General features: G+C 38.1%; 1 protein-coding gene across 1 annotated transcript; it reads left to right on the top strand.

Moving 5' to 3' along the window:
* The first annotated feature begins 2628 nt into the window (after positions 1–2628).
* Positions 2629–6163, top strand: LOC141378177 (uncharacterized). The gene is made up of 2 exons (XM_073925913.1): positions 2629–3871; positions 4217–6163. Exons 1-2 carry the CDS (start codon positions 3861–3863, stop codon positions 4884–4886), a joined length of 681 nt encoding a protein of 226 aa, XP_073782014.1. The 5' UTR covers positions 2629–3860; the 3' UTR covers positions 4887–6163.
* The last annotated feature ends 17877 nt before the right edge of the window (positions 6164–24040 follow it).

Consider the following 24040-nt stretch of genomic DNA (forward strand, 5'->3'; position numbering starts at 1 on the left):
ATTTGATAGCACATATTCTGTCCTGTCTACATCTCTGATGACCTGGAAGTGCTTCGACATCAGTGAGTAATACATCTTTATATTGTCATGCATACAGGATTTCTGTAAGCTTAGCTTTAATGTTAATTTCTAATCAGCAGTGACTGTTTTAAAAAATTAAGTATTTAAATTATTCTAAACGTTTTACTGATGCTGTGCACAGTAACGTTATGATGATTTAGTTTGAGGAAATGTCACTAGAGGGTTTGTATAAAAAATAAATAAATAAATAAATAAATTGTATGAAATGACTCGATAAAATGTTTATTTGTCTTGCTGACATGCCATCACTGCTGCATATTGAAATACAGTAATATAAATTGTCAGCAGAATATTACCACAAACATTTCATGAAGTAGGCTAGACTGCTCTTTAGTTCTCTACTCAACTTTAACACATTTCCTCGTGTCGCTGAGCCTCTCTGCAGATTTTGCCAAAAATGAATGCTTAGTGATTACTTTGTTTTATGCAAACCAAATATCAGTAACTCATCATTAGCATTATTTTAAAAAATCACCCACGGCTTTCATGTTCTCTAACGCAATCTTATCTGTAAGTTAGAAGTGGATTTATACGTGTTAAAAGCCTAAAAGTATTTAATTAACATTAGTCACGTTAAATTAGATTATTTTTATTTATTTAATTTTAAATATGACTATCTTAAAGTGAGAATGAACTGTGTTCACCCCTCTTAAATCCGTGGAAGCACTAGTAGTGTGATCATGGAATCAGATATTCGAGCTATACAGAGTCGGACATTAAGTTAAGATGAGACTTTATTTTTTACACACCTGTGTGGACACCTGACTAGCAATCTTCAAGAACAATGCCCGCTGATCTTTATATATATAAAAACAACAGTGCAGTGTTTCGTTTCTGAATGAATTAAATGGTTTGAGGGATGATTAGTTTTTACTTCAGTGATTGATTTTGCTTGTCATTTTTGCAGGATCGTCATCATGCTGCTGCCCTTTTTCACTGTCCCTTTCCACATCATTTGGCCTTCATCATTTCCTGTCTTGTAGCAGTATTTTCACCTGTTTTTAAAATTGTAATAATTTTTGATGCATTAATTGTTGACTGGTTTTAATGATCAATTGTTCTTTAGTGTTCTGTTGCTTTGTTATATTGAATAATTGTCACTGTTTTAGCATGGTTTACACAATAAACCTTTATTGTGAAGTTAAAGTTTCAGTTTCTTTATTTTTCTTGTATTTCTTGAACAGGTAAAATAACACTTGTGCAATTTTTGAAAATTTTTACCCATTATAAAGTAGCACTATTAAATAAAATAAAATAACATTTAATAACTGTAAAATACTATACAGTAATAATGAAAGTAACGTTAAAATACCGTAGTTCTTCATGGTAAAAATGTACAATAAAATACTGTTTTCAGTTTTGCAGTATGTGTATCACTACTGCAATTGGTGTTACAGTAAAAATCAACAACAGTAAAATGATGTATTACATTTTACAGTAAATGTAATACTAATGTAATTAGTATTACAGTAATGTTACTGTTTTATGAAATACAGCAGCTACTGGATAATTGTTGCCAGTAACTTACTGTTAATTTAACAAGAAATCGTTTACAGTGTAGAGACAACAAGATGAATATCACGTTTAACAACTACAGTTATAGTGAGATCAGATCCAGCAGATGAACTGTCTGACATGCACTATACTCTCACCTGGGGTTTATGCTCACCCGCTGAACTACTGGCTGAAGGTCTTGGCAGAGAGTGTGTGGTCACGTGATTTGCGCTTTTAGCCGTGTACTAGAAAGAACAGAAAACTTTTCAGAATCGCTAAATGAAACGCCGGTGTTTTTCCCGCGATTTCTCTGCGCTTCCCTTGCGTTTCTTCTCTCTGACTCTCGACTATTTTGAAAAATACACACAGACGACGCACGCTCACACGGAGTCCAAAATAAGAGTTTGTGATTGGGCCAGGCAAATGTCAGTAAAGAAAAGAACCAATGGGCTGCAGAGTGTCACATGGGCCGGCCCGGTCTGTCTGTCCGGGAAAAAAAGCATCTACTTTCAGATAGTCACAGATCACAGAAGCGTCAATTAATAAGGCAGAAAAAAAAAAACGATTGGCTGCTAAGCCTTTTATGGGCCGATCAGATCATAAGACGATGATCAGCCCGGCCCAAAAAGTACGTCGGCCCACCGGGAAAGTGCCCGGTTTGCCAGATGGCCAGTCCGCCCCTGATGATTGGTGCCACAGTCAATAAATGAATCATTTTTCATAAATTCTGAACAACGTAACAAACACGACTAAGCATTTTATAACATAACTTCAATCTATTTTTGTATTTTCCTTTCATTTTCCTAGTCACACACTGGTGGTCACTACTTACTTCTTCTAAAACTTTGGTTAAATCCAGCAAAAGTTGCTACATAGTGAATTACAGATTTACTTTTCTAGACATAAACCTAAACATCATAGATCTTAAAAATGCCATAGACCGTTAGAATAAAATCAAAAACAGTTAATGACCACAAACTATTGGGTAAACTATCCCTTTTAAAGGTAGTACCCAGACGTGATGTTTAAGCCTGCTGTACGCAGACATATGTTTCTTGTCATTAGTGGTGTAAACTAAGAAATTACAAATACTCCAAGTTCTGTAATTGAGTAGTTTTTCTCAGGTACTGTAGTAAAGTAGTTTTTAAAATGTGTACTTTTATTTTCACTTGAGTACAATTTTAGTGCTGCATCAGTACATTTACTCCACTACTTTTCTTTTACCTGCAGTAATTACTTCATTTATTTTTTTGTCTATGGTGGTTAGCTAAAGTAGAAAAATCAGTCCTGTAATTCCTGTCCAAGCAGATCGAACATAGAAAGTAAATTTCATCATATTGAACAACCTCAAGACAAGGGCGTTTTACAAATGCAGCAAACCTTTTGGAAGAATTTGAAGTGTCCAAGAAGATGTCCGAAATCTTTACCCGCAATAACCCAGAGACTGTTTAGACTGCATGTCACTGATGAGAAAATGAAGGATGTCGACTGTATGATCACTGAAATCATCAAACAATTACTAAATGGACCGAATGAGGAATGGAAGGAAAGGCCAAATGTAGAAAGGACTGAACAAAGAATGGAAGGAAGGACGGGTTGAAAGAAAGGAGGACCGAACTAATAAAGAAATGACCAAATGAATGAAGGGCAAAACAAGGAATGGAAGGAAGAATCGAACGAGGGAAGGGAGGACCGAACTATTAAAGGAAGGAAGGACCAAATAAATACAGGAAGGAGACAAGGAAGGCCTGAACAAACTAAGGAAAGAAGGAATAAATGAGCTAATGAATGAATAAACAAAAGGACCAAATGAAGGAAGGAACAAAAGAATGAACAGCGAATGAATGAGTGAACAAATAAAGGGAGAAATGAAGGAATAAAGGAAGTAACGAATGAATGAATGAATGAATGAATGAATGAAGAAAGGAAGGACAGAACAAACAATGGAAGGAAGAAAGGAATAAATATAGGAAGATCACTAAATGCACTACAGAATGTTACGTTTACACATCCCTGCAGAAACTGCATGTAAACGCATCAACTTTTCACATCGCAATACTCACTCCTCTTGAGTACTTTTAAAAAAGCTACTTTTTACACATAATTTCAGTGATAATTACAACAGGTACTTTTACTCTACTTACACTACATTTTTGGACTTTTACTTGAGTATGATTTTTCAGTACTCTTTCCTCCGCTGCTTGTGACATAAATATTTTTCAGCAACATTCCAACATATTGGATTTCATTATGGCCTTTTACATCATCAACAGTCTACTAATTTAATGGAAATTAGGTATGGATGGCACAGCATTACAGGATTCATACAATGTTTACAACAAAAAAACAATCAGTAGCATTTAAGAGGAAGTCTGATCTAGTTATCTATCTAAATGAGCAATGAGAAATTATCTTAATTAAATCATGACCTGTTAAATATTTTTAATGTAGTTAAAAGTTCAGCTGTTGTAGTAATGCCAGTATGTCAAAAATGACATCGCAGTCATAGAAACATGATTTCAGCTTAGTGGTTGACAATCTTATGCCAGTAAACTTTAAAAGTGTTGACAATATTTCTGGAAAGTGTCACTGGCTTTCACTGAGAGTGTGTACTGTGCTTTCAACCCCCTCTATTCCCAAGGTCCTGCGAACCCTCAGAGCTCCCAGCCGTTGATTCCTGGTTCCAGAAATGTGAGGAGGTATGGAACGCAGCTCACAACCACATATCTCATGCCATCAGTAGATTCAAGGAGCAAGCTGATCGTCATCGTCGTCCTGGTCCCACGTACTCCCCAGGACAGTGGGTGTGGCTATCAACCCGAGACCTCTGCCTGAAACTTCCCTGCAAGAAACTCAGCCCCAGGTACGTGGGTCCTTTTCAAATTGAGAGACAGATTTCTCCTGTATCCTTCCGATTTACCCTACCTAAACACTACCGTATCTCTCCCACATTCCATGTATCCCTGCTCAAGCCTGCTGTTGGTCCAGTTGAGGTGGATAGGGAGGTGGCATCCGGTGAACAGGGTCCCCCACCTATCATGATCGACGGAGAAGAGGTTTACCAGATCCACGAGATCTTGAGATCCAGACGCCGGGGCGGACAACTACAGTACCTCGTCGACTGGGAGGGGTACGGCCCGGAGGAAAGATCTTGGATCAACCGTAAGGACATTCTCGACCCAACTCTATTGAATGAGTTCCACTTGCAGCATCCGGAAATGCCGACCCCTCGCCCTCGTGGAAGACCCCGGCGTCGCGATTCTTCTCACTTCAAGAGCCGTTCGTTGGAGGGGGGCTCTGTCACCGACTAGGTCCCAGTCATTCCCCTCGCTGGCCAGCAGAGGCCACCATCTCCGGACTTTTAGCATTACATCATCCACTTAAACTGATTGCGCACACACATGAACTGAATCCCGTTAACGACCCACGCCACCTGTTATAAGTCAAGCTCAAACACCAGTTCAGTGCGAAGTCTTGTTCTGCCACGGCCAACATTTCTGAGCGTTATTCCTTGCCTGATCTCCTGTGTATTAACCCGTACTGTTTCTGACTCTGATTTGTCTGGGCTCTGGCTGGGCCACTCAAGGACATTCACCAAGTTGTTGTGAAGCCACTCCATTGATATTTTGGCGGTGTGTTTTGGGTCATTGTCCTGCTGGAAGATGAATCGTTGCCCCGGTCTGAGGTCAAGAGCACTCTGAAGCAGGTTGTACTCTGTACATTGCTGCATTCATCTTTCCCTCTATCCTGAACAGTCTTCCAGTTCCTGCTGCTGAAAAACCTTGTATTAACCTGGTGACGATCCGTGCCTGGTTTTCTTCAAACGTAATGCCTGGTATTCACTCCAAAGAGTTCAATTTTAGTCTCATCAGACCAGAGAATTTTATTTCTTATAGTCTGACAGTTCTTCAGATGCCTTTTGGCAAATTCCAGGTGAGGAGTGGCTTCCGTCTGGCCACTCTACCATACAGGCCTGATTGGTGGACTACTGCTCAGATGGTTGTCCTTCTGTAAGGTTCTCCTCTCTTCACAGCCGAACCCTGGAGCTCAGACAGAGTGACCATCGGAGTATTGATCACCTACCTGACTAAGGCCCTTCTCCCCAATCACTCAGCTTTGATGGCCGGCGAGCTCCAGGAAGAGTCCTGGTTTTTCTGTAACCTTCCCCAGACGTGTGCCTCGAGAAAATCCTGTCTCTACAAACAATTATTTTGTCTTCATGCTTGATTTGTGATTTGACATGCACTGTCAACCCTGGGACCTTATAGACAGTCCTATAGACAGGTGTATGCCTTTTCAAATCATGTCCAATCATTTGAATTTACCACATGTGTACTCCAATTAAGCTGTTGAAACATCTCAAGAATGATCAGTGGAACAGAATGTACCTGAGCTCAATCTAAAGCTTCACGACAAAGGCTGTCAATACTGATGTACATGGGATTTTTCAAGTTTGTTGTTTTTAATAAATTTGCAACACTTTCAAAAAATGTTTTTTCACATTGTCATTTTGGGGTATTGTGTGTAGAATTCTAAAGAAAAAAAAAGAAGTTAATCCATTTTGGTATAAAGCTGTAACATTAAAAAAAATGTGAAAAAAAGATCCACTGTAGTGTGTGGTTTACTTTTACTATGTTTAACTACTATGTACCTACATTTAAACTAATAATTTGGCACAATGTACTTATTCTGTACATACATGTTTTCATATACCATTTCATTTATTCATTCATTTATTTTGCTTTTGACTTGACTTGAATTTATTAGGGGTCACCACAGTGAAATGAAGCACCAACTATTCCGACATATGTTGTATGCAGCAGTTGCCCATCCAGCCGCAGCCCAACACTAAGAAACACCCACGCACTTTCACATTCACACACACACACACACACACACACACACACCATATGTCGGAATAGTTGGTGGTTCATTTTACTGTGGTGACCCCTAATAAATAAGGGACTAAGTCAAACAAAATGAATGAATGAATGAAATGGTATATAAAAACATGTATGTACAGTATAAGTACATTGTACACACACAAGTACACAGACACACACACACACACTCATATACTATGGCCAATTTTTGTTTACCCAATTCACCTACACTGCATGTCTTTGGACTTTGGGGGAAACCGGAGCAACCGGAAGAAACCCATGTGAACACAGGGAGAACATGCAAACTGCACACTATCACCAACTGGCACAGCTAGGACTCCAACCAGCAACCTTCTGGCTTTGAGGAGACAGTGCTAACCAGTCACCGTGCCCCTTCTACATTACACAATGATACAGAAAGGAAAAGAGGCTCTATGCACTGCATAAAGAAAGCACCAAGAAAAACAAAACAAAAGGAGAAATGTGAACATAAGACAATCTCCTTTGAGATGCACCTTCATTAGAAAAAGTCAAGATTCACCTGGGAGAAATGTACCAAAAGTAGACAGATTTAGAAAAAAGTCTTATGAAAATGTATAGAAAAATGCATCATGACAAAATATTATAACTTCAAGCATGTTGCATGTAAAGACTTATGTTTTGAAAAATAATTAAATGTTGTGAGGGGTAAGACTATTCAACAGAGACCAAAGTAATATAATTTGATCAACATGACATTGATAATGTAGGAAACATCAGACAATTGCACATAATCATTTGCATGGGTGTAAAAAAGCACTTGCAACTTGTTCAAATAAATGAGAAACTTCTTTTTTGATGTGCACAAGTGACACAATGATCTGAAGATTAAACAGGTAGTTTTGAGAATTTCAGATCTTATCTGAGAATTGTACCAAAGTGACTGATAAAATCTGTAGACTGTGACCGAGATTATAATGAAATAGTAGGTCGATCCAACAGTACAACAGATCGCGGGCGTTTATTTCTTCTCTTGTAAAAGTTGTAATCACATTTTTCCATTATCACACATGCACAACCACAAAGAAACATTTGCTCAGCACCAACTGTTCTAGTTACACATAAGATCAAAAAACAAATGTCCTCATAATGTACATTTAAAATTTAGATTCAATTTAAACTCAGTCTCAAGGAATTCATCTATATGGACCAATCATTTACTGCTTATTGAAACTAAACACTCGTTATTGCATCTGCTTTAGTGGCTTCTTTGGAGGTGGGTAGTATGACCAACTATTTCACAAAATGAGTGACAGTAAATTTCATGATGTAGTTATTTTAATAGGTAGTTCATTCAGGAAATTAAAAGGTTGACATAAATTGGTCTAATAAATAATCTTAAATACTTTGCAAATGAAAAGGACTTCACATTTTTGCTTTTATTCAGACCTTGTTAAATATATACAATATTGAACTTTGGTTTCTTTTGACTGAGCTGTGTGACATTGAAAAGGAAACGGGTTAATAGAACAGATACTGAGTTAAGCTCTGTATGATTGGTGCCACAGTCAATAAATGAATCATTTTTCATAAATTCTGAACAATGTATCAAACAAGACTAAGCATTTTATAACAACCTCAATCTATTTTTGAATTTGCCTTTCATTTTTCTAGTCACACACTGGTGGTCACTACTTCTTCTAAAACTTTGGTTAAATCCAGCAAAAGTTGCTACATAGTGAGTTACAGATTTACTTTTCTAGACATAAACCTAAACATCATAGATCTTAAAAATGCCATAGACAGTTAGAATAAAATCAAAAACAGTTAATGACCACAAACTATTGGGTAAACTATCCCTTTTAAAGGTAGTACCCAGACGTGATGTTTAAGCCTGCTGTACGCAGACATATGTTTCTTGTCACTAATAGTGTAAAGTAAGAAATTACAAATACTCCAAGTTCTGTAATTTTTTTTCAAGTTTTTTTGTAAGTTTTTCTCACGCACTGTAATTTGTTAAGTAGTTTCTAAAACGTGTACCTTTACTTTCATTTGAGTACATTTTTAGTGCTGCATCGGTACATTTACTCCACTACTTTCCTTTTACCTGCAGTAATTACTTTTTTATTTTTTGTCTATGGTGGTTAGCTAAAGTAGAAAAATCAGTCCTGTAATTCCTGTCCAAGCAGATCGAACATAGAAAGTAAATTTCATCATAATGAACAACCTCAAGACAAGGGCGTTTTACAAATGCAGCAAACCTTTTGTAAGAATTTGAAGTGTCCAAGAAGATGTCCGAAATCTTTACCCGCAATGACCTAGAGATTGTTTAGACTGCATGTCACTGATGAGAAAATGAAGGATGTCGACTGTATGATTACTGAAATCATCAAAGGAGGAATGGGCCACTTTGGCTGTGTGTTTTGGGTCTTTGTCCTGCTGGAAGATGAATCGTTGCCCCGGTCTGAGGTCAAGAGCACTCTGAAGCAGGTTGTACTCTGTACATTGCTGCATTCATCTTTCCCTCTATCCTGAACAGTCTTCCAGTTCCTGCTGCTGAAAAACCTTGTATTAGCCTGGTGATGATCCATGCCTGGTTTTCTTCAAACGTAGTGCCTGGCATTCACTCCAAAGAGTTCAATTTTAGTCTCATCAGACCAGAGAATATTATTTCTTATGGTCTGACAGTTCTTCAGATGCCTTTTGGCAAATTCCAGGTGAGGTGTGGCTTCCGTCTGGCCACTCTACCATACAGGCCTGATTGGTGGACTACTGCACCGATGGTTGTCCTTCTGTAAGGTTCTCCTCTCTTCACAGCCGAACCCTGGAGCTCAGACAGAGTGACCATCGGAGTATTGATCACCTACCTGACTAAGGCCCTTCTCCCCAATCACTCAGCTTTGATGGCCGGCGAGCTCCAGGAAGAGTCCTGGTTTTTCTGTAACCTTCCCCAGACGTGTGCCTCGAGAAAATCCTGTCTCTACAAACAATTATTTTGTCTTCATGCTTGATTCGTGATTTGACATGCACTGTCAACCCTGGGACCTTATAGACAGTCCTATAGACAGGTGTATGCCTTTTCAAATCATGTCCAATCATTTGAATTTACCACATGTGTACTCCAATTAAGCTGTTGAAACATCTCAAGAATGATCAGTGGAACAGAATGTACCTGAGCTCAATCTAAAGCAGGGGTCACCAATCCTGGTCCTGGAGGGCCGGTGTCCCTAAAGGGTTTTGCTCCAACTTGCCTCAACACACCTGCCTGGATGTTTCAAGTATACCAAGTAAGACCTTGATTAGCTTGTTCAGGTGTGTTTGATTAGGGTTGGAGCTAAAATCTGCAGGACACCGGCCCTCCAGGAACAAGTTTTGCGACCACTGATCTAAAGCTTCATGACAAAGGCTGTCAATACTGATGTACATGGGATTTTTCAAGTTTGTTATTTTTAATAAATTTGCAACACTTTCAAAAAATGTTTTTTCACATTGTCATTATGGGGTATTGTGTGTAGAATTCTAAGGAAATAAATGAAGTTAATCCATTTTGGTATAAAGCTGTAACATTAAAAATATGTGAAAAAAAGATCCACTGTAGTGTGTGGTTTACTTTAACTACGTTTAACTACTATGTACCTACATTTAAACTAATAATTTGGCACAATGTACTTATTCTGTACATACATGTTTTCATATACCATTTCATTTATTCATTCATTTATTTTGCTTTTGACTTGACTTGAATTTATTAGCGGTCACCACAGTGAAATGAAGCACCAACTATTCCGACATATGTTGTATGCAGCAGTTGCCCATCCAGCCGCAGCCCAATACTAAGAAACACCCACGCACTTTCACATTCACACACACACACACCATATTTCGGAATAGTTGGTGGTTCATTTCACTGTGGTGACCCCTAATAAATAAGGGACTAAGCCAAAGCAAAATGAATGAATGAATGAAATGGTATATAAAAACATGTATGTACAGTATAAGTACATTGTACACACACAAGTACACACACACACACACACTCACTCATATACTATGGCCAATTTTTGTTTACCCAATTCACCTACACTGCATGTCTTTGGACTTTGGGGGAAACCGGAGCAACCGGTAGAAACCCATGTGAACACAGGGAGAACATGCAAACAGCACATCACATATCAGCACATATCACCAACTGGCACAGCTAGGACTCCAACCAGCAACCTTCTGGCTGTGAGGAGACAGTGCTAACCAGTCACCGTGCCCCTTCTACATTATACAATGATACAGAAAGGAAAAGAGGCTCTATGCACTGCATAAAGAAAGCACCAAGAAAAAAAAAAACAAAAGGAGAAATGTGAACATAAGACAATCTCCTTTGAGATGCACCTCCATTAGAAAAAGTCAAGATTCACCTGGGAGAAATGTACCAAAAGTAAACAGATTTAGAAAAAAGTCTTATGAAAATGTACAGAAAAATGCATTATGACAAAATATTATAAGTTCAAGCATGTTGCATGTAAAGACTTATGTTTTGAAAAATAATTAAATGTTGTGAGGGGTAAGACTATTCAACAGAGACCAAAGTAATATAATTTGATCAACATGACATTGATAATGTAGGAAACATCAGACAATTGCACATAATCATTTGCATGGGTGTAAAAAAGCACTTGCAACTTGTTCAAATAAACGAGAAACTTCTTTTTTGATGTGCACAAGTGACACAATGATATGAAGATTAAACAGGTAGTTTTGAGAATTTCAGATCTTATCTGAGAATTGTACCAAAGTGACTGATAAAATCTGTAGACTGTGACCGAGATTATAATGAAATAGTAGGTCGATCCAACAGTACAACAGATCGCGGGCGTTTATTTCTTCTCTTGTAAAAGTTGTAATCACATTTTTCCATTATCACACATGCACAACCACAAAGAAACATTTGCTCAGCACCATCTGTTCTAGTTACACATAAGATCAAAAAAACAAATGTCCTCATAATGTACATTTAAAATTTAGATTCAATTTAAATTCAGTCTCAAGGAATTGATCTATACGGACCAATCATTTACTGCTTATTGAAACTAAACACTCAATATTGCATCTGCTTTAGTGGCTTCTTTGGAGGTGGGTAGTATGACCAACTATTTCACAGATAAGTGACAGTAAATTTCATGATGTAGTTATTTTAATAGGTAGTTCATTCAGGAAATTAAAAGGTTGACATAAATTGGTCTAATAAATAATCTTGAATACTTTGCAAATGAAAAGGACTTCACATTTTTGCTTTTATTCAGACCTTGTTAAATATATACAATATTGAACTTTGGTTCCTTTTGACTGAGCTGTGTGACATTGAAAAGGAAACGGGTTAATAGAACAGATACTGAATTAAGCTCTGTATGATTGGTGCCACAGTCAATAAATGAATCATTTTTCATAAATTCTGAACAATGTATCAAACAAGACTAAGCATTTTATAACAACCTCAATCTATTATTGTATTTTCCTTTCATTTTTCTAGTCACACACTGGTGGTCACTACTTCTTCTAAAACTTTGGTTAAATCCAGCAAAAGTTGCTACATAGTGAGTTACAGATTTACTTTTCTAGACATAAACCTAAACATCATAGATCTTCAAAATGTCATAGACAGTTAGAATGAAATCAAAAACAGTTAATGACCACAAATTATTATGAACTATCCCTTTTAAAGGTGGCATCCAGACGTGATGTTAAAGCCTGCTGTACGCAGACATATGTTACTTGTCACTAATAGTGTAAAGTAAGAAATTACAAATACTCCAAGTTCTGTAATTTTTTTTCAAGTTTTTTTGTAAGTTTTTCTCACGCACTGTAATTTGTTAAGTAGTTTCTAAAACGTGTACCTTTACTTTCATTTGAGTACATTTTTAGTGCTGCATCGGTACATTTACTCCACTACTTTCCTTTTACCTGCAGTAATTACTTTTTTATTTTTTGTCTATGGTGGTTAGCTAAAGTAGAAAAATCAGTCCTGTAATTCCTGTCCAAGCAGATCGAACATAGAAAGTAAATTTCATCATAATGAACAACCTCAAGACAAGGGCGCTTTACAAATGCAGCAAACCTTTTGGAAGAATTTGAAGTGTCCAAGAAGATGTCCGAAATCTTTACCCGCAATGACCTAGAGATTGTTTAGACTGCATGTCACTGATGAGAAAATGAAGGATGTCGACTGTATGATTACTGAAATCATCAAAGGAGGAATGGGCCACTTTGGCTGTGTGTTTTGGGTCTTTGTCCTGCTGGAAGATGAATCGTTGCCCCGGTCTGAGGTCAAGAGCACTCTGAAGCAGGTTGTACTCTGTACATTGCTGCATTCATCTTTCCCTCTATCCTGAACAGTCTTCCAGTTCCTGCTGCTGAAAAACCTTGTATTAGCCTGGTGATGATCCATGCCTGGTTTTCTTCAAACGTAGTGCCTGGCATTCACTCCAAAGAGTTCAATTTTAGTCTCATCAGACCAGAGAATATTATTTCTTATGGTCTGACAGTTCTTCAGATGCCTTTTGGCAAATTCCAGGTGAGGTGTGGCTTCCGTCTGGCCACTCTACCATACAGGCCTGATTGGTGGACTACTGCACAGATGGTTGTCCTTCTGTAAGGTTCTCCTCTCTTCACAGCCGAACCCTGGAGCTCAGACAGAGTGACCATCGGAGTATTGATCACCTCCCTGACAAAGGCCCTTCTCCCCAATCACTCAGCTTTGATGGCCGGCGAGCTCCAGGAAGAGTCCTGGTTTTTCTGTAACCTTCCCCAGACGTGTGCCTCGAGAAAATCCTGTCTCTACAAACAATTATTTTGTCTTCATGCTTGATTCGTGATTTGACATGCACTGTCAACCCTGGGACCTTATAGACAGTCCTATAGACAGGTGTATGCCTTTTCAAATCATGTCCAATCATTTGAATTTACCACAGGTGTACTCCAATTAAGCTGTTGAAACATCTCAAGAATGATCAGTGGAACAGAATGTACCTGAGCTCAATCTAAAGCAGGGGTCACCAATCCTGGTCCTGGAGGGCCGGTGTCCCTAAAGGGTTTTGCTCCAACTTGCCTCAACACACCTGCCTGGATGTTTCAAGTATACCAAGTAAGACCTTGATTAGCTTGTTCAGGTGTGTTTGATTAGGGTTGGAGCTAAAATCTGCAGGACACCGGCCCTCCAGGAACAAGTTTGGTGACCACTGATCTAAAGCTTCATGACAAAGGCTGTCAACATGGGATTTTTCAAGTTTGTTATTTTTAATAAATTTGCAACACTTTCAAAAAATGTTTTTTCACATTGTCATTATGGGGTATTGTGTGTAGAATTCTAAGGAAATAAATGAAGTTAATCCATTTTGGTATAAAGCTGTAACATTAAAAAAATGTGAAAAAAAGATCCACTGTAGTGTGTGGTTTACTTTAACTACGTTTAACTACTATGTACCTACATTTAAACTAATAATTTGGCACAATGTACTTATTCTGTACATACATGTTTTCATATACCATTTCATTTATTCATTCATTTATTTTGCTTTTGACTTGACTTGAATTTATTAGCGGTCACCACAGTGAAATGAAGCACCAACTATTCCGACATATGTTGTATGCAGCAGTTGCCCATCCAGCCGCAGCCCAATACTAAGAAACACCCACGCACTTTCACATTCACACACACACACACCATATTTCGGAATAGTTGGTGGTTCATTTCACTGTGGTGACCTCTAATAAATAAGGGACTAAGCCAAAGCAAAATGAATGAATGAATGAAATGGTATATAAAAACATGTATGTACAGTATAAGTACATTGTACACACACAAGTACACACACACACACACACTCACTCATATACTATGGCCAATTTTTGTTTACCCAATTCACCTACACTGCATGTCTTTGGACTTTGGGGGAAACCGGAGCAACCGGTAGAAACCCATGTGAACACAGGGAGAACATGCAAACAGCACATCACATATCAGCACATATCACCAACTGGCACAGCTAGGACTCCAACCAGCAACCTTCTGGCTGTGAGGAGACAGTGCTAACCAGTCACCGTGCCCCTTCTACATTATACAATGATACAGAAAGGAAAAGAGGCTCTATGCACTGCATAAAGAAAGCACCAAGAAAAAAAAAAACAAAAGGAGAAATGTGAACATAAGACAATCTCCTTTGAGATGCACCTCCATTAGAAAAAGTCAAGATTCACCTGGGAGAAATGTACCAAAAGTAAACAGATTTAGAAAAAAGTCTTATGAAAATGTACAGAAAAATGCATTATGACAAAATATTATAAGTTCAAGCATGTTGCATGTAAAGACTTATGTTTTGAAAAATAATTAAATGTTGTGAGGGGTAAGACTATTCAACAGAGACCAAAGTAATATAATTTGATCAACATGACATTGATAATGTAGGAAACATCAGACAATTGCACATAATCATTTGCATGGGTGTAAAAAAGCACTTGCAACTTGTTCAAATAAACGAGAAACTTCTTTTTTGATGTGCACAAGTGACACAATGATATGAAGATTAAACAGGTAGTTTTGAGAATTTCAGATCTTATCTGAGAATTGTACCAAAGTGACTGATAAAATCTGTAGACTGTGACCGAGATTATAATGAAATAGTAGGTCGATCCAACAGTACAACAAATCGCGGGCGTTTATTTCTTCTCTTGTAAAAGTTGTAATCACATTTTTCCATTATCACACATGCACAACCACAAAGAAACATTTGCTCAGCACCATCTGTTCTAGTTACACATAAGATCAAAAAACAAATGTCCTCATAATGTACATTTAAAATTTAGATTCAATTTAAATTCAGTCTCAAGGAATTGATCTATACGGACCAATCATTTACTGCTTATTGAAACTAAACACTCAATATTGCATCTGCTTTAGTGGCTTCTTTGGAGGTGGGTAGTATGACCAACTATTTCACATATAAGTGACAGTAAATTTCATGATGTAGTTATTCATCAGGTGGCATCCAGACGTGATGTTAAAGCCTGCTGTACGCAGACATATGTTACTTGTCACTAATAGTGTAAAGTAACAAATTACAAATACTCCAATTTCTGTAATTGAGTAGTTTTTCTCAGGTGCTGTAGTAAAGTAGTTTTTAAAATGTGTACTTTTACTTTAACTTAAGTACATTTTTAGTGCTGCATCGGTACTTTTACTCAACTACTTTCCCTTTACCTGCAGTAATTACTTTATTTCTTTCTTGTCTATTGTGATTGGCTAAAGTAGAAAAATCAGTCCTGTAATTCCTGTCCAAGCAAATCGAACATAGAAAGTAAATCTCATCATACTGAACAACCTCAAGACAAGGGCGCTTTACAAATGCAGCAAACCTTTTGGAAGCATTTAAAGCAGGGGTCTCAAACTCAATTTACCTGGGGGCCGCAGGAGGCAAAGTCTGGGTGAGGCTGGGCCGCATAAGGGATTTCACAAAAAAAAAGTCCTCAAATGTCATTATTAACAGTTTTAATTATTTCTTCTGAACATGAAGTGTCCTGAACATTAATAGAACATTGAGTAAAGATTATGAACAGTTCTTCTGAATATGGCATCTTTTGCCTACTCCTTGCTGCCAGAGACTTGACAGCGCTTCTTCTCACAAATCTGAACCACATTTGGCTTTAGAGCGGAAGCAGTTGAGACCCTCAGTATGGCTTGGGGGAACTCACTCAAAACTTTCATTCCCTCACCTAAAAAAAAGGCGTATATATGTATAAATAAAACACCCCCACCCCACTCCAGTCACATCAGTCTGTACCAGTCTGTATCTACCTATAATATATATAAGATGCAGGCTGTAGCTAGGTAGGTGGCAGGCTGCAGATAGGTAGCTAAGTGGCAGGCAGGGGCGGGAACAGCTTACCTTGGTTCTGGCCGGCGCAAGTTCCCTCCTTACACTTCCCGCCCGTCACAGCGTCTAACAAAGGGGCGGGGTGCGTGGTGACGTCATCGGCATCCCCGCCCCTTTGTTTACACGGCGGGCGGGGAATGCCGTGACCGCTGTGTACGGATAGAATCAGTGGAGCGGGGAGTGCTCTCTCTCGCTCCGCTGATTCTGTCAGTGTACAGCGGTCGGCGCGGGCCACAAAATATTGCACTGAGGGCCGCAAATGGCCCGCGGGCCGCGAGTTTGAGACCCCTGATTTAAAGTGTCCAAGAAGATGTCCGAAATGTTTACCCGCAATGACCCAGAGACTGTTTAGACTGCATGTCGCTGATGAGAAATTGAAGGATGTCGACTGTATGATCACTGAAATCATCAAACAATTACTAAATGGACCGAATGAAGAATGGAAAGAAGGGCCAAATGAAGAAAGGACTGAACAAAGAATGGAAGGAAGGACGGATTGAAGGAAGGGAGGACCGAACTAATAAAGGAAGGACCAAATAAATACTGGAAGGAAACAAGGAAGGCCTGAACAAACTAAGGAATGGAATAAATGAGCTAATGAATGAATAAACAAAAGGACCAAATGAAGGAAGGAACAAAAGAATGAACAGCGAATGAATGAGTGAACGAATAAAGGGAGGAATGAAGGAATAAAGGAAGTAATGAACAAACGAATGAATGAATGAAGGAAGGACAGAACAAACAAACAATGGAAGGAAGAAAGGAACAAATATAGGAAGATCACTAAATGCACTACAGAATGTTACGTTTACACATCCCTGCAGAAACTGCATGTAAATGCATCGACTTTTCACATCGCAATACTCACTCCTCTTGAGTACTTTTAAAAAAGCTACTTTTTACACATAATTTGAGTGATATTTACCACAGGTACTTTTACTCTATTTACAATACATTTTTGGACTTTTACTTGAGTATGATTTTTCAGTACTCTTTCCTCCGCTGCTTGTGACATAAATATTTTTCAGCAACATTCCAACATAATGGATTTCATTATGGCCTTTTACATAATCAACAGTCTACTAATTAAATGGAAATTAGGTATGGATGGCACAGCATTACAGGATTCATACAATGTTTACAACAAAAAACAATCAGTAGCATTTAAGAGGAAGTCTGATCTAGTTATCTATCTAAATGAGCAATGAGAAATTATCTTAATTAAATCATGACCTGTTAAATATTTTTAATGTAGTTAAAAGTTCAGCTGTTCTAGTAATGCCAGTATTTCAAAAATGACATTGCAGTCATAGAAACATGATTTCAGCTTAGTGGTTGACAATCTTATGCCAGTAAACTTTAAAAGTGTTGACAACATTTCTGGAAAGTGTCACTGGCGAGCCAAGTTGCGGTATGTGTGTGTCAGAGACTGACATGTAAATATTTCAAGAGTTTGTTAGATTAAGAGTACCAAGATAAGAAACAATATAAATAACCACTATTTTTTTTACTTAAAATAGATCCACATCACCTTGACTGAATAATTTTGAACTTCTTTGTTTATAAAAACAAATAAATGGTAATTACTAGATGTGATTGAATCAATTGTAGAAGGGAGTCTACATATATACCGTATATACTTAACTACTGTATGTATAGATAGATAGATAGATAGATAGATAGATAGATAGATAGATAGATAGATAGATAGATAGATAGATAGATAGATAGATAGATAGATAGATAGATAGATAGATAGACTTTAGTTTTGACATTTCTATTTCAAGTCAGTTTGGGTTTGTTCAAACATCTGTGAAAATGTAAAACAAAGTCATATTAAAAGCAGGTGTTGTTGCCATGTCTTTGTTTCATTTGAGGAACTGAAACTATGAGGTTAAGTAACTTTGTAATGACACTGCACTACCTCCAAAACAAGACTTACTTACAATTACTCTTGTGTATCGATATTGCCATGGTAATACCCTGCAGAAAATACACATTACTATACTAACAATGATAACGATAAAGATAAATATATCTATAAATAAATCATATTTAAATCATAGTTATATCTAAACTCTTTAAAGCAGGATTGATTCTGATTGGATCTCAATGTTTTTATTGTTGATCTCATATACAAACAGTGACAACAATACCCTTCTTGTGTGTTCTTATTGTCATAGTTTTGGTGTAGACTTGCTATTTGTAATGATTTTTATAGCTCTAGCTTTATTGTTATAGTTATCCTCCTTGCCATGAAAAAGCTCTGAATGTGTGTTTTTAGAAAGTCAGTTGAGGTTGGGCACTAGACCCCTGACAAATCAAAAATACTTTTCAAATTAGAGAAGTAGAAAGAAGCAGAATTTGCTGAGGCTAAGGAAAAACTGCTATTTACAGTATGTGCTCTCTGTAGGGGATGTTTTGTTATCAAGTAATTTAATCCATCTATTTGTATGAATGAATGTGTATGACTGTTATGAAATACAATAAATAAATAGCAATAAACAAAAACCTTGAAAAAACGGCAGCAACTCTTCCACGTTGTTCAGAAGTCCTCCGCTTCCTTGATCTACACGATAAAAAGTGTCACTATACTATAACCACATTACCAAGTTGCCACCCATTTTGAGGGGTAGGATGGAGGAACTGAGTATGACCACACGAAAAAATATTCCTCCACATTGTGACCTGTATGTTCAAGAGATGTGTGTGTGTGTTTTTTTTCTCAGCAGGGCTCAAAAGGTGACTTACTGTGACAAAAAGTTACATAAAAAAATACACGCTTGAATCTTCATACATGCTACACCTCTGTGGTTTCCTGTTCTGTCTGAAAAAAAAGTGTGACTGCAGACAGGAAATGTCACATTTCATCTTAAACCCCTCGTCCTTTAGAGAGCACTTGCAAGCTCTTAAATTTCCTACAAAAATGTTGCATACTGAACTGTTTTTATTTTTGTTGTTGTTTTGTTTTCTGATGAACAGTTAACAGTAACAATTTCTCAAAATGAACTCTGCCTAAAATATAAAAACAAGCAGGTTTCAGTTAAGGACCTAGTCATGTGTTACTTAAAAACTATTTTAAAAAAAGTGTTAAAGGTTAACATCTTTGTGGCATGTTGAAGAGCGCGAAGTGAGTGTTAGGAGAGAGTTCTGTGTCTGTGTCTGTCATGTATAATGAAAAAAATGTCATTGAAAGTCATATCAGTCATATAAGAACAGTCTCAGAATATTTTCAGAAATTTATAGCTGAAAAAATGTGGAATACACATACATGTGTACATACAACTATACTAACGTAAATACTCAAAAACAATACTAACAATGTTATTATGTGTTTAGTATTTAGTGTTGTGGTGGCGCAGTGGGTAGCACGCCATCAAGAAGGTTGCTGCTTCGAGCCTCGGCTGTGTCAGTTGGCAACTTGGCAGTTAGATTTTCCATGTTCTTTTTGTGCTGGTGTAAAAACACAATGATAAATTACAGAAATTTACCAGAAATTTAAATTTAAGGACATTTCTGTAATTTAACGTCCATTATTTTAAGGTAAATGTCTGTTTCTTCGGGTGCTCTGGTTTTCCCCACAAGTCCAAAGACATATATATTCAGTTAAAACCAGAAGTTTACATATACACTCAACACTCTAAAAAAAGGGAACATAAACATTTTTTTTAATGTCTGGTGTTAAATCAAACTAAACATTTACTATTTAGGTCCACTAAGACTACCTAAAGATTACCTTTTTTAAACTGAATAACTTTGGTCAAATGTTTTGGATATCCTTCCACAAGCTTTTCACAATAGTTTGAAGGAATTTTGGCCCATTACTCCTGACAAAACTGGTGTAACTGTGTCAGATTTGTTGGCTGTCTTGCTCGCACAAGCTTTTTCAACACTGCCCACAAATTTTCCTTAGGATTGAGGTCAGGGCTTTGTGATGGCCACTCCAAAACATTCCCTCTGTTGTTCTTAAAGCACATGTAAACTAATTGGCAGTATGCTTAGAGTCATGGTCTGTTTGGAACACCTATTTGTGACCAAGTTTTAATTTCCTGGCTAATGTCTTGAGATGTTGCTTCAGTATTTCTACATAATGTTCTTTCTTCATGATGCCATTTATGCTGTGAAGTGCACCAGACCCTCCTGCAGCAAAACAGCCCGACAAGGCGACAACATGATGCTGCCCCCCATACTTCACAGTTGGGATGGTGTTCCTAGGCTTGTAAGCTTTCCCCTTTGTCCTCCAAATGTAACACTGGTCATTATGGCCAAATAGTTCAATCTTAGTTCCATCAGACCACAGGACAAAAATTATTATTGTTCCCCGTGTAATTTAGCAAATTGTAATCTGGCTTTTTTTTTTTTTTTAATTGCCTTTTTGTATGATCTTTTTTTTTTTTTTTTTTTTGTTAAATGTGTGTGATGGCCTGAAAGGTTGCCGCATCATATACAGTCAAGCCCAACATTATACATACCCCACGGCTACAGGGCTAGACACATACTGTATACACATACCCTTACATACATTTTCATTTCCTGTATTCAGCTGATATTACTTGCAGTAAACACACATTAACTTTACTTCTGTAATTTATTTTGTAGTAAACTTGTTAGTTACGTTGTTAGTGACATATGTTAGTTACATTAAGCTCAGAAGGGAATTTGAGCTCAGGTAGGTCTTGAGAACTCCGATAATTTGTAACAGATAGGGATTGCATATGGATCTGGAGGCATTTTTGGTCAGCGAATCATGCCTAAAATTCAGGTCAGCATACTCTCACATTACCCTGAGACCCCAGCCCGGCTTTGAGCCCAAAGTTCCTACCAACTCAGTTAGAGATCAGGTGGTAACCCTGCATGTGCTGCATATGGAGGAGGCAGATCCATCTTCTGAGAAGCTCTTTATCTGTTATGCTGGTCGGCAGAAGGGAAGTGCCATATCAAAAGAGCTGTTGGCCCATTGCATAGTTGATGCCATCGCCCTCGCCCATTAGTGCCAGGGTGAGCCATTTCCCTCTGGAGTAAGAGTGCACTTAAGAAGTGTTACCTCCTTATGGGCATTTGTACGTGGTGCCTCTCTTACAGATATCAGTAGAGCTGCAGGCTGGGCGACACCTAACACATTTGTGAGATTTTATCATTTTCAGATCAACCTAGTTTCCTCCCAAATACTGGGTAACCCTGGTCAATCAAGAGGAAACTGAGCTAACACTTACTGCACCATGCTCCCTTATCCGGACCTCTGTGCGTTAATCTTACACTGCTTGGCAAGTTTCTCGTTTGACAAACCCTAGAGAGTTTCTCTGAGGCCCCCAGCACCTGATTCAGCAGAGGAGCCAGGTGCATGACCCAGTGCAACGTCTGGTATGCCTAATTGGTCTACCAGCATTTTGGGGATTTGTGCCAGGTATGCATAATCCCTGTTGGAGATGCCCTATTCATTTTTCAGCCATGGAGTGTTCTCCTTCTCAGGCGGACCTATATCTTCCCTACTCACTAACCAGCTTATTACATGTAGAAATCTCCCTGGATATGATTAGGCCATGTGTTTATATTGTCACTAAGTCTCCCCTTGGGTAGCATGTGGTCTCTGCAGCGTCCTCCCTCTTCGGAGACTACATCTAGCTAGGTAAAAACATATTCATGACCCTCAATTTTAAAATCCAAAATTATTCCCATATCTGGTTAATAAAGGGCCTAGGGAATGTTGGAAGGTTGTGCCCTTGGTGATGCTGGTGCTCATGCTATGGTGGGCAAACTTCACATCAGGGGCGTGATGGGTTCAGCTGCTGTGGCATTTTCTAAACACACTCCAGTGTCAGTAGACACACATCATACTTCCCACTGAAGGGAAACTTCCTGGTTACGAATGTAATCCACCTTTGGAAGCATCTCCTTGCAACTAATATGACACATTAGTGTCAGTCTTTGATTATTTGCACACTAAAAGTCTAAAACATGCTATATAAATTTTTTAAGCAACATCTGTATTGTGTTCTGATTGGTCTGTTTTTCACAGATGTTTCACACTTAATTTGCATGTTCAATTTAAATGGTGTTTGAGGCTCACGGCATGGCCAAATCTCATTCACACACACACACACACACACACACACACACACACACACACACACACTACGGCCAATTTAGTTTATTCAGTTTACTTATACTTGTGTCAGAACATTTTGTGAGAAGTGCTTTTCATATGACATGTGAACGACCCATACAGCTTTACTTTGAGCGAGATTTTCAATTGGTACCCCATTAACAGTGGAAACACAAGCCTAATAAAGGTGACCCATACCGCACCGTATTGTACTAGTCAGCGGAAACGGGCCATAAGTGTGCATTTGATGTACACCTTGATGCTTCTTACATCCTTGTAGCAGCACCAGTGGGACCAAAATTAGGCACAGAAATCCATATGCTTCCAGTGCATACCGGTTACATAGGTCCCAGTGCTATAATGGCACTGGGTTTTGTAACCCAACCCTACTGTAAAGTGTATGCCTAAAATATCTTAATATTTGCTACCACAGTATTAATTGTGAAAATATTACAAGAACTTGGCATATATCAAGCTTTATTCTACTCCTGGATAGACTATACAAAACACATTTCAGTCAACAATGTTTTTTTAGCATTATTAACTACATTTGTTAAATCTGTTTTAGTACCTTTCGTCTCTGCACCAAGTTACTTGAATAACTGTGGCTGTTCCAGAGCTAATACATGCCAACAAGCACTGACCGGACGTACCTCACTCAATGGAATGAGCCCATGGTTGAGGACCGAGCAGCTACAGTAATTCTAGCTACAATAGCATTTACCAAGGTTGCGGCATTTAAGACCCAATCCCAATTCTACCCCTTAGCCCTTACCCCTACCCCTTATTTCGCGCATGCACGTCAAGGGGTAGGGGTGTCCAAATTCTCTTTAGCTTGAAGGCGTAGGGCTAAGGGGAAGGGGTGAATAGCCCTTCAAATGAAGATTTTTCCGGACCAAACTTGAAACCAAGGGGTAAGAAAATTTCCCAGAATACACCAGCCACAGCAGCAGTATTACTGAACCCGGAAGTAAGGAGATCCACAAATTAGCATTTTTTGTCATTATTACGAATTCTTACGTCAAACAAACATGTGTTTTAATATATTCATAACCGCGTTCGTGTTTTACTGTCATGCTTAAAAAAAAAAACACAAAAAAACGCTAAATTTTTCGATCTATAATCCCCATTAATAACTCCTGTACAGCAGTCCACAGCATTCTGACACTCGAATACCCTGTCAGTAATGTCTAGTAGCTGTCAATTGGCATTTTACAGTGTTTGCTATAATGTTAATGTTGTTTTTGGTGTGTTTACATTGATGAATATGGCCACAGTGTAAATACACAGTACAGTTGCGATCTTATTGCCACATAAGATTGTTATGATAACATACTATATGCCTGTAGTGATTTCCTGAAGATAAATACCAAAAAAAAAAACACAACTGGATTAACTACAGCAGTCGCGATCGTCTGATCTGACATGAAGCATCAGATCGCGAGGACATATGATGACGTGTTCAGGTGGTGTAGTGCTGTCCCAATTCTTAGGGGTAAATTTTGAAGCCCTTCCCCTTAACCCTCGGTTGTAAGGGCCAAGGGGAAGGGGTACAAAAATAGAAGTGGGATTGGGCCTAACTT

This window comes from Danio rerio, chromosome 16 (genome assembly GCF_049306965.1).
Source record: "Danio rerio strain Tuebingen ecotype United States chromosome 16, GRCz12tu, whole genome shotgun sequence".
NCBI lineage: Eukaryota > Metazoa > Chordata > Actinopteri > Cypriniformes > Danionidae > Danio > Danio rerio.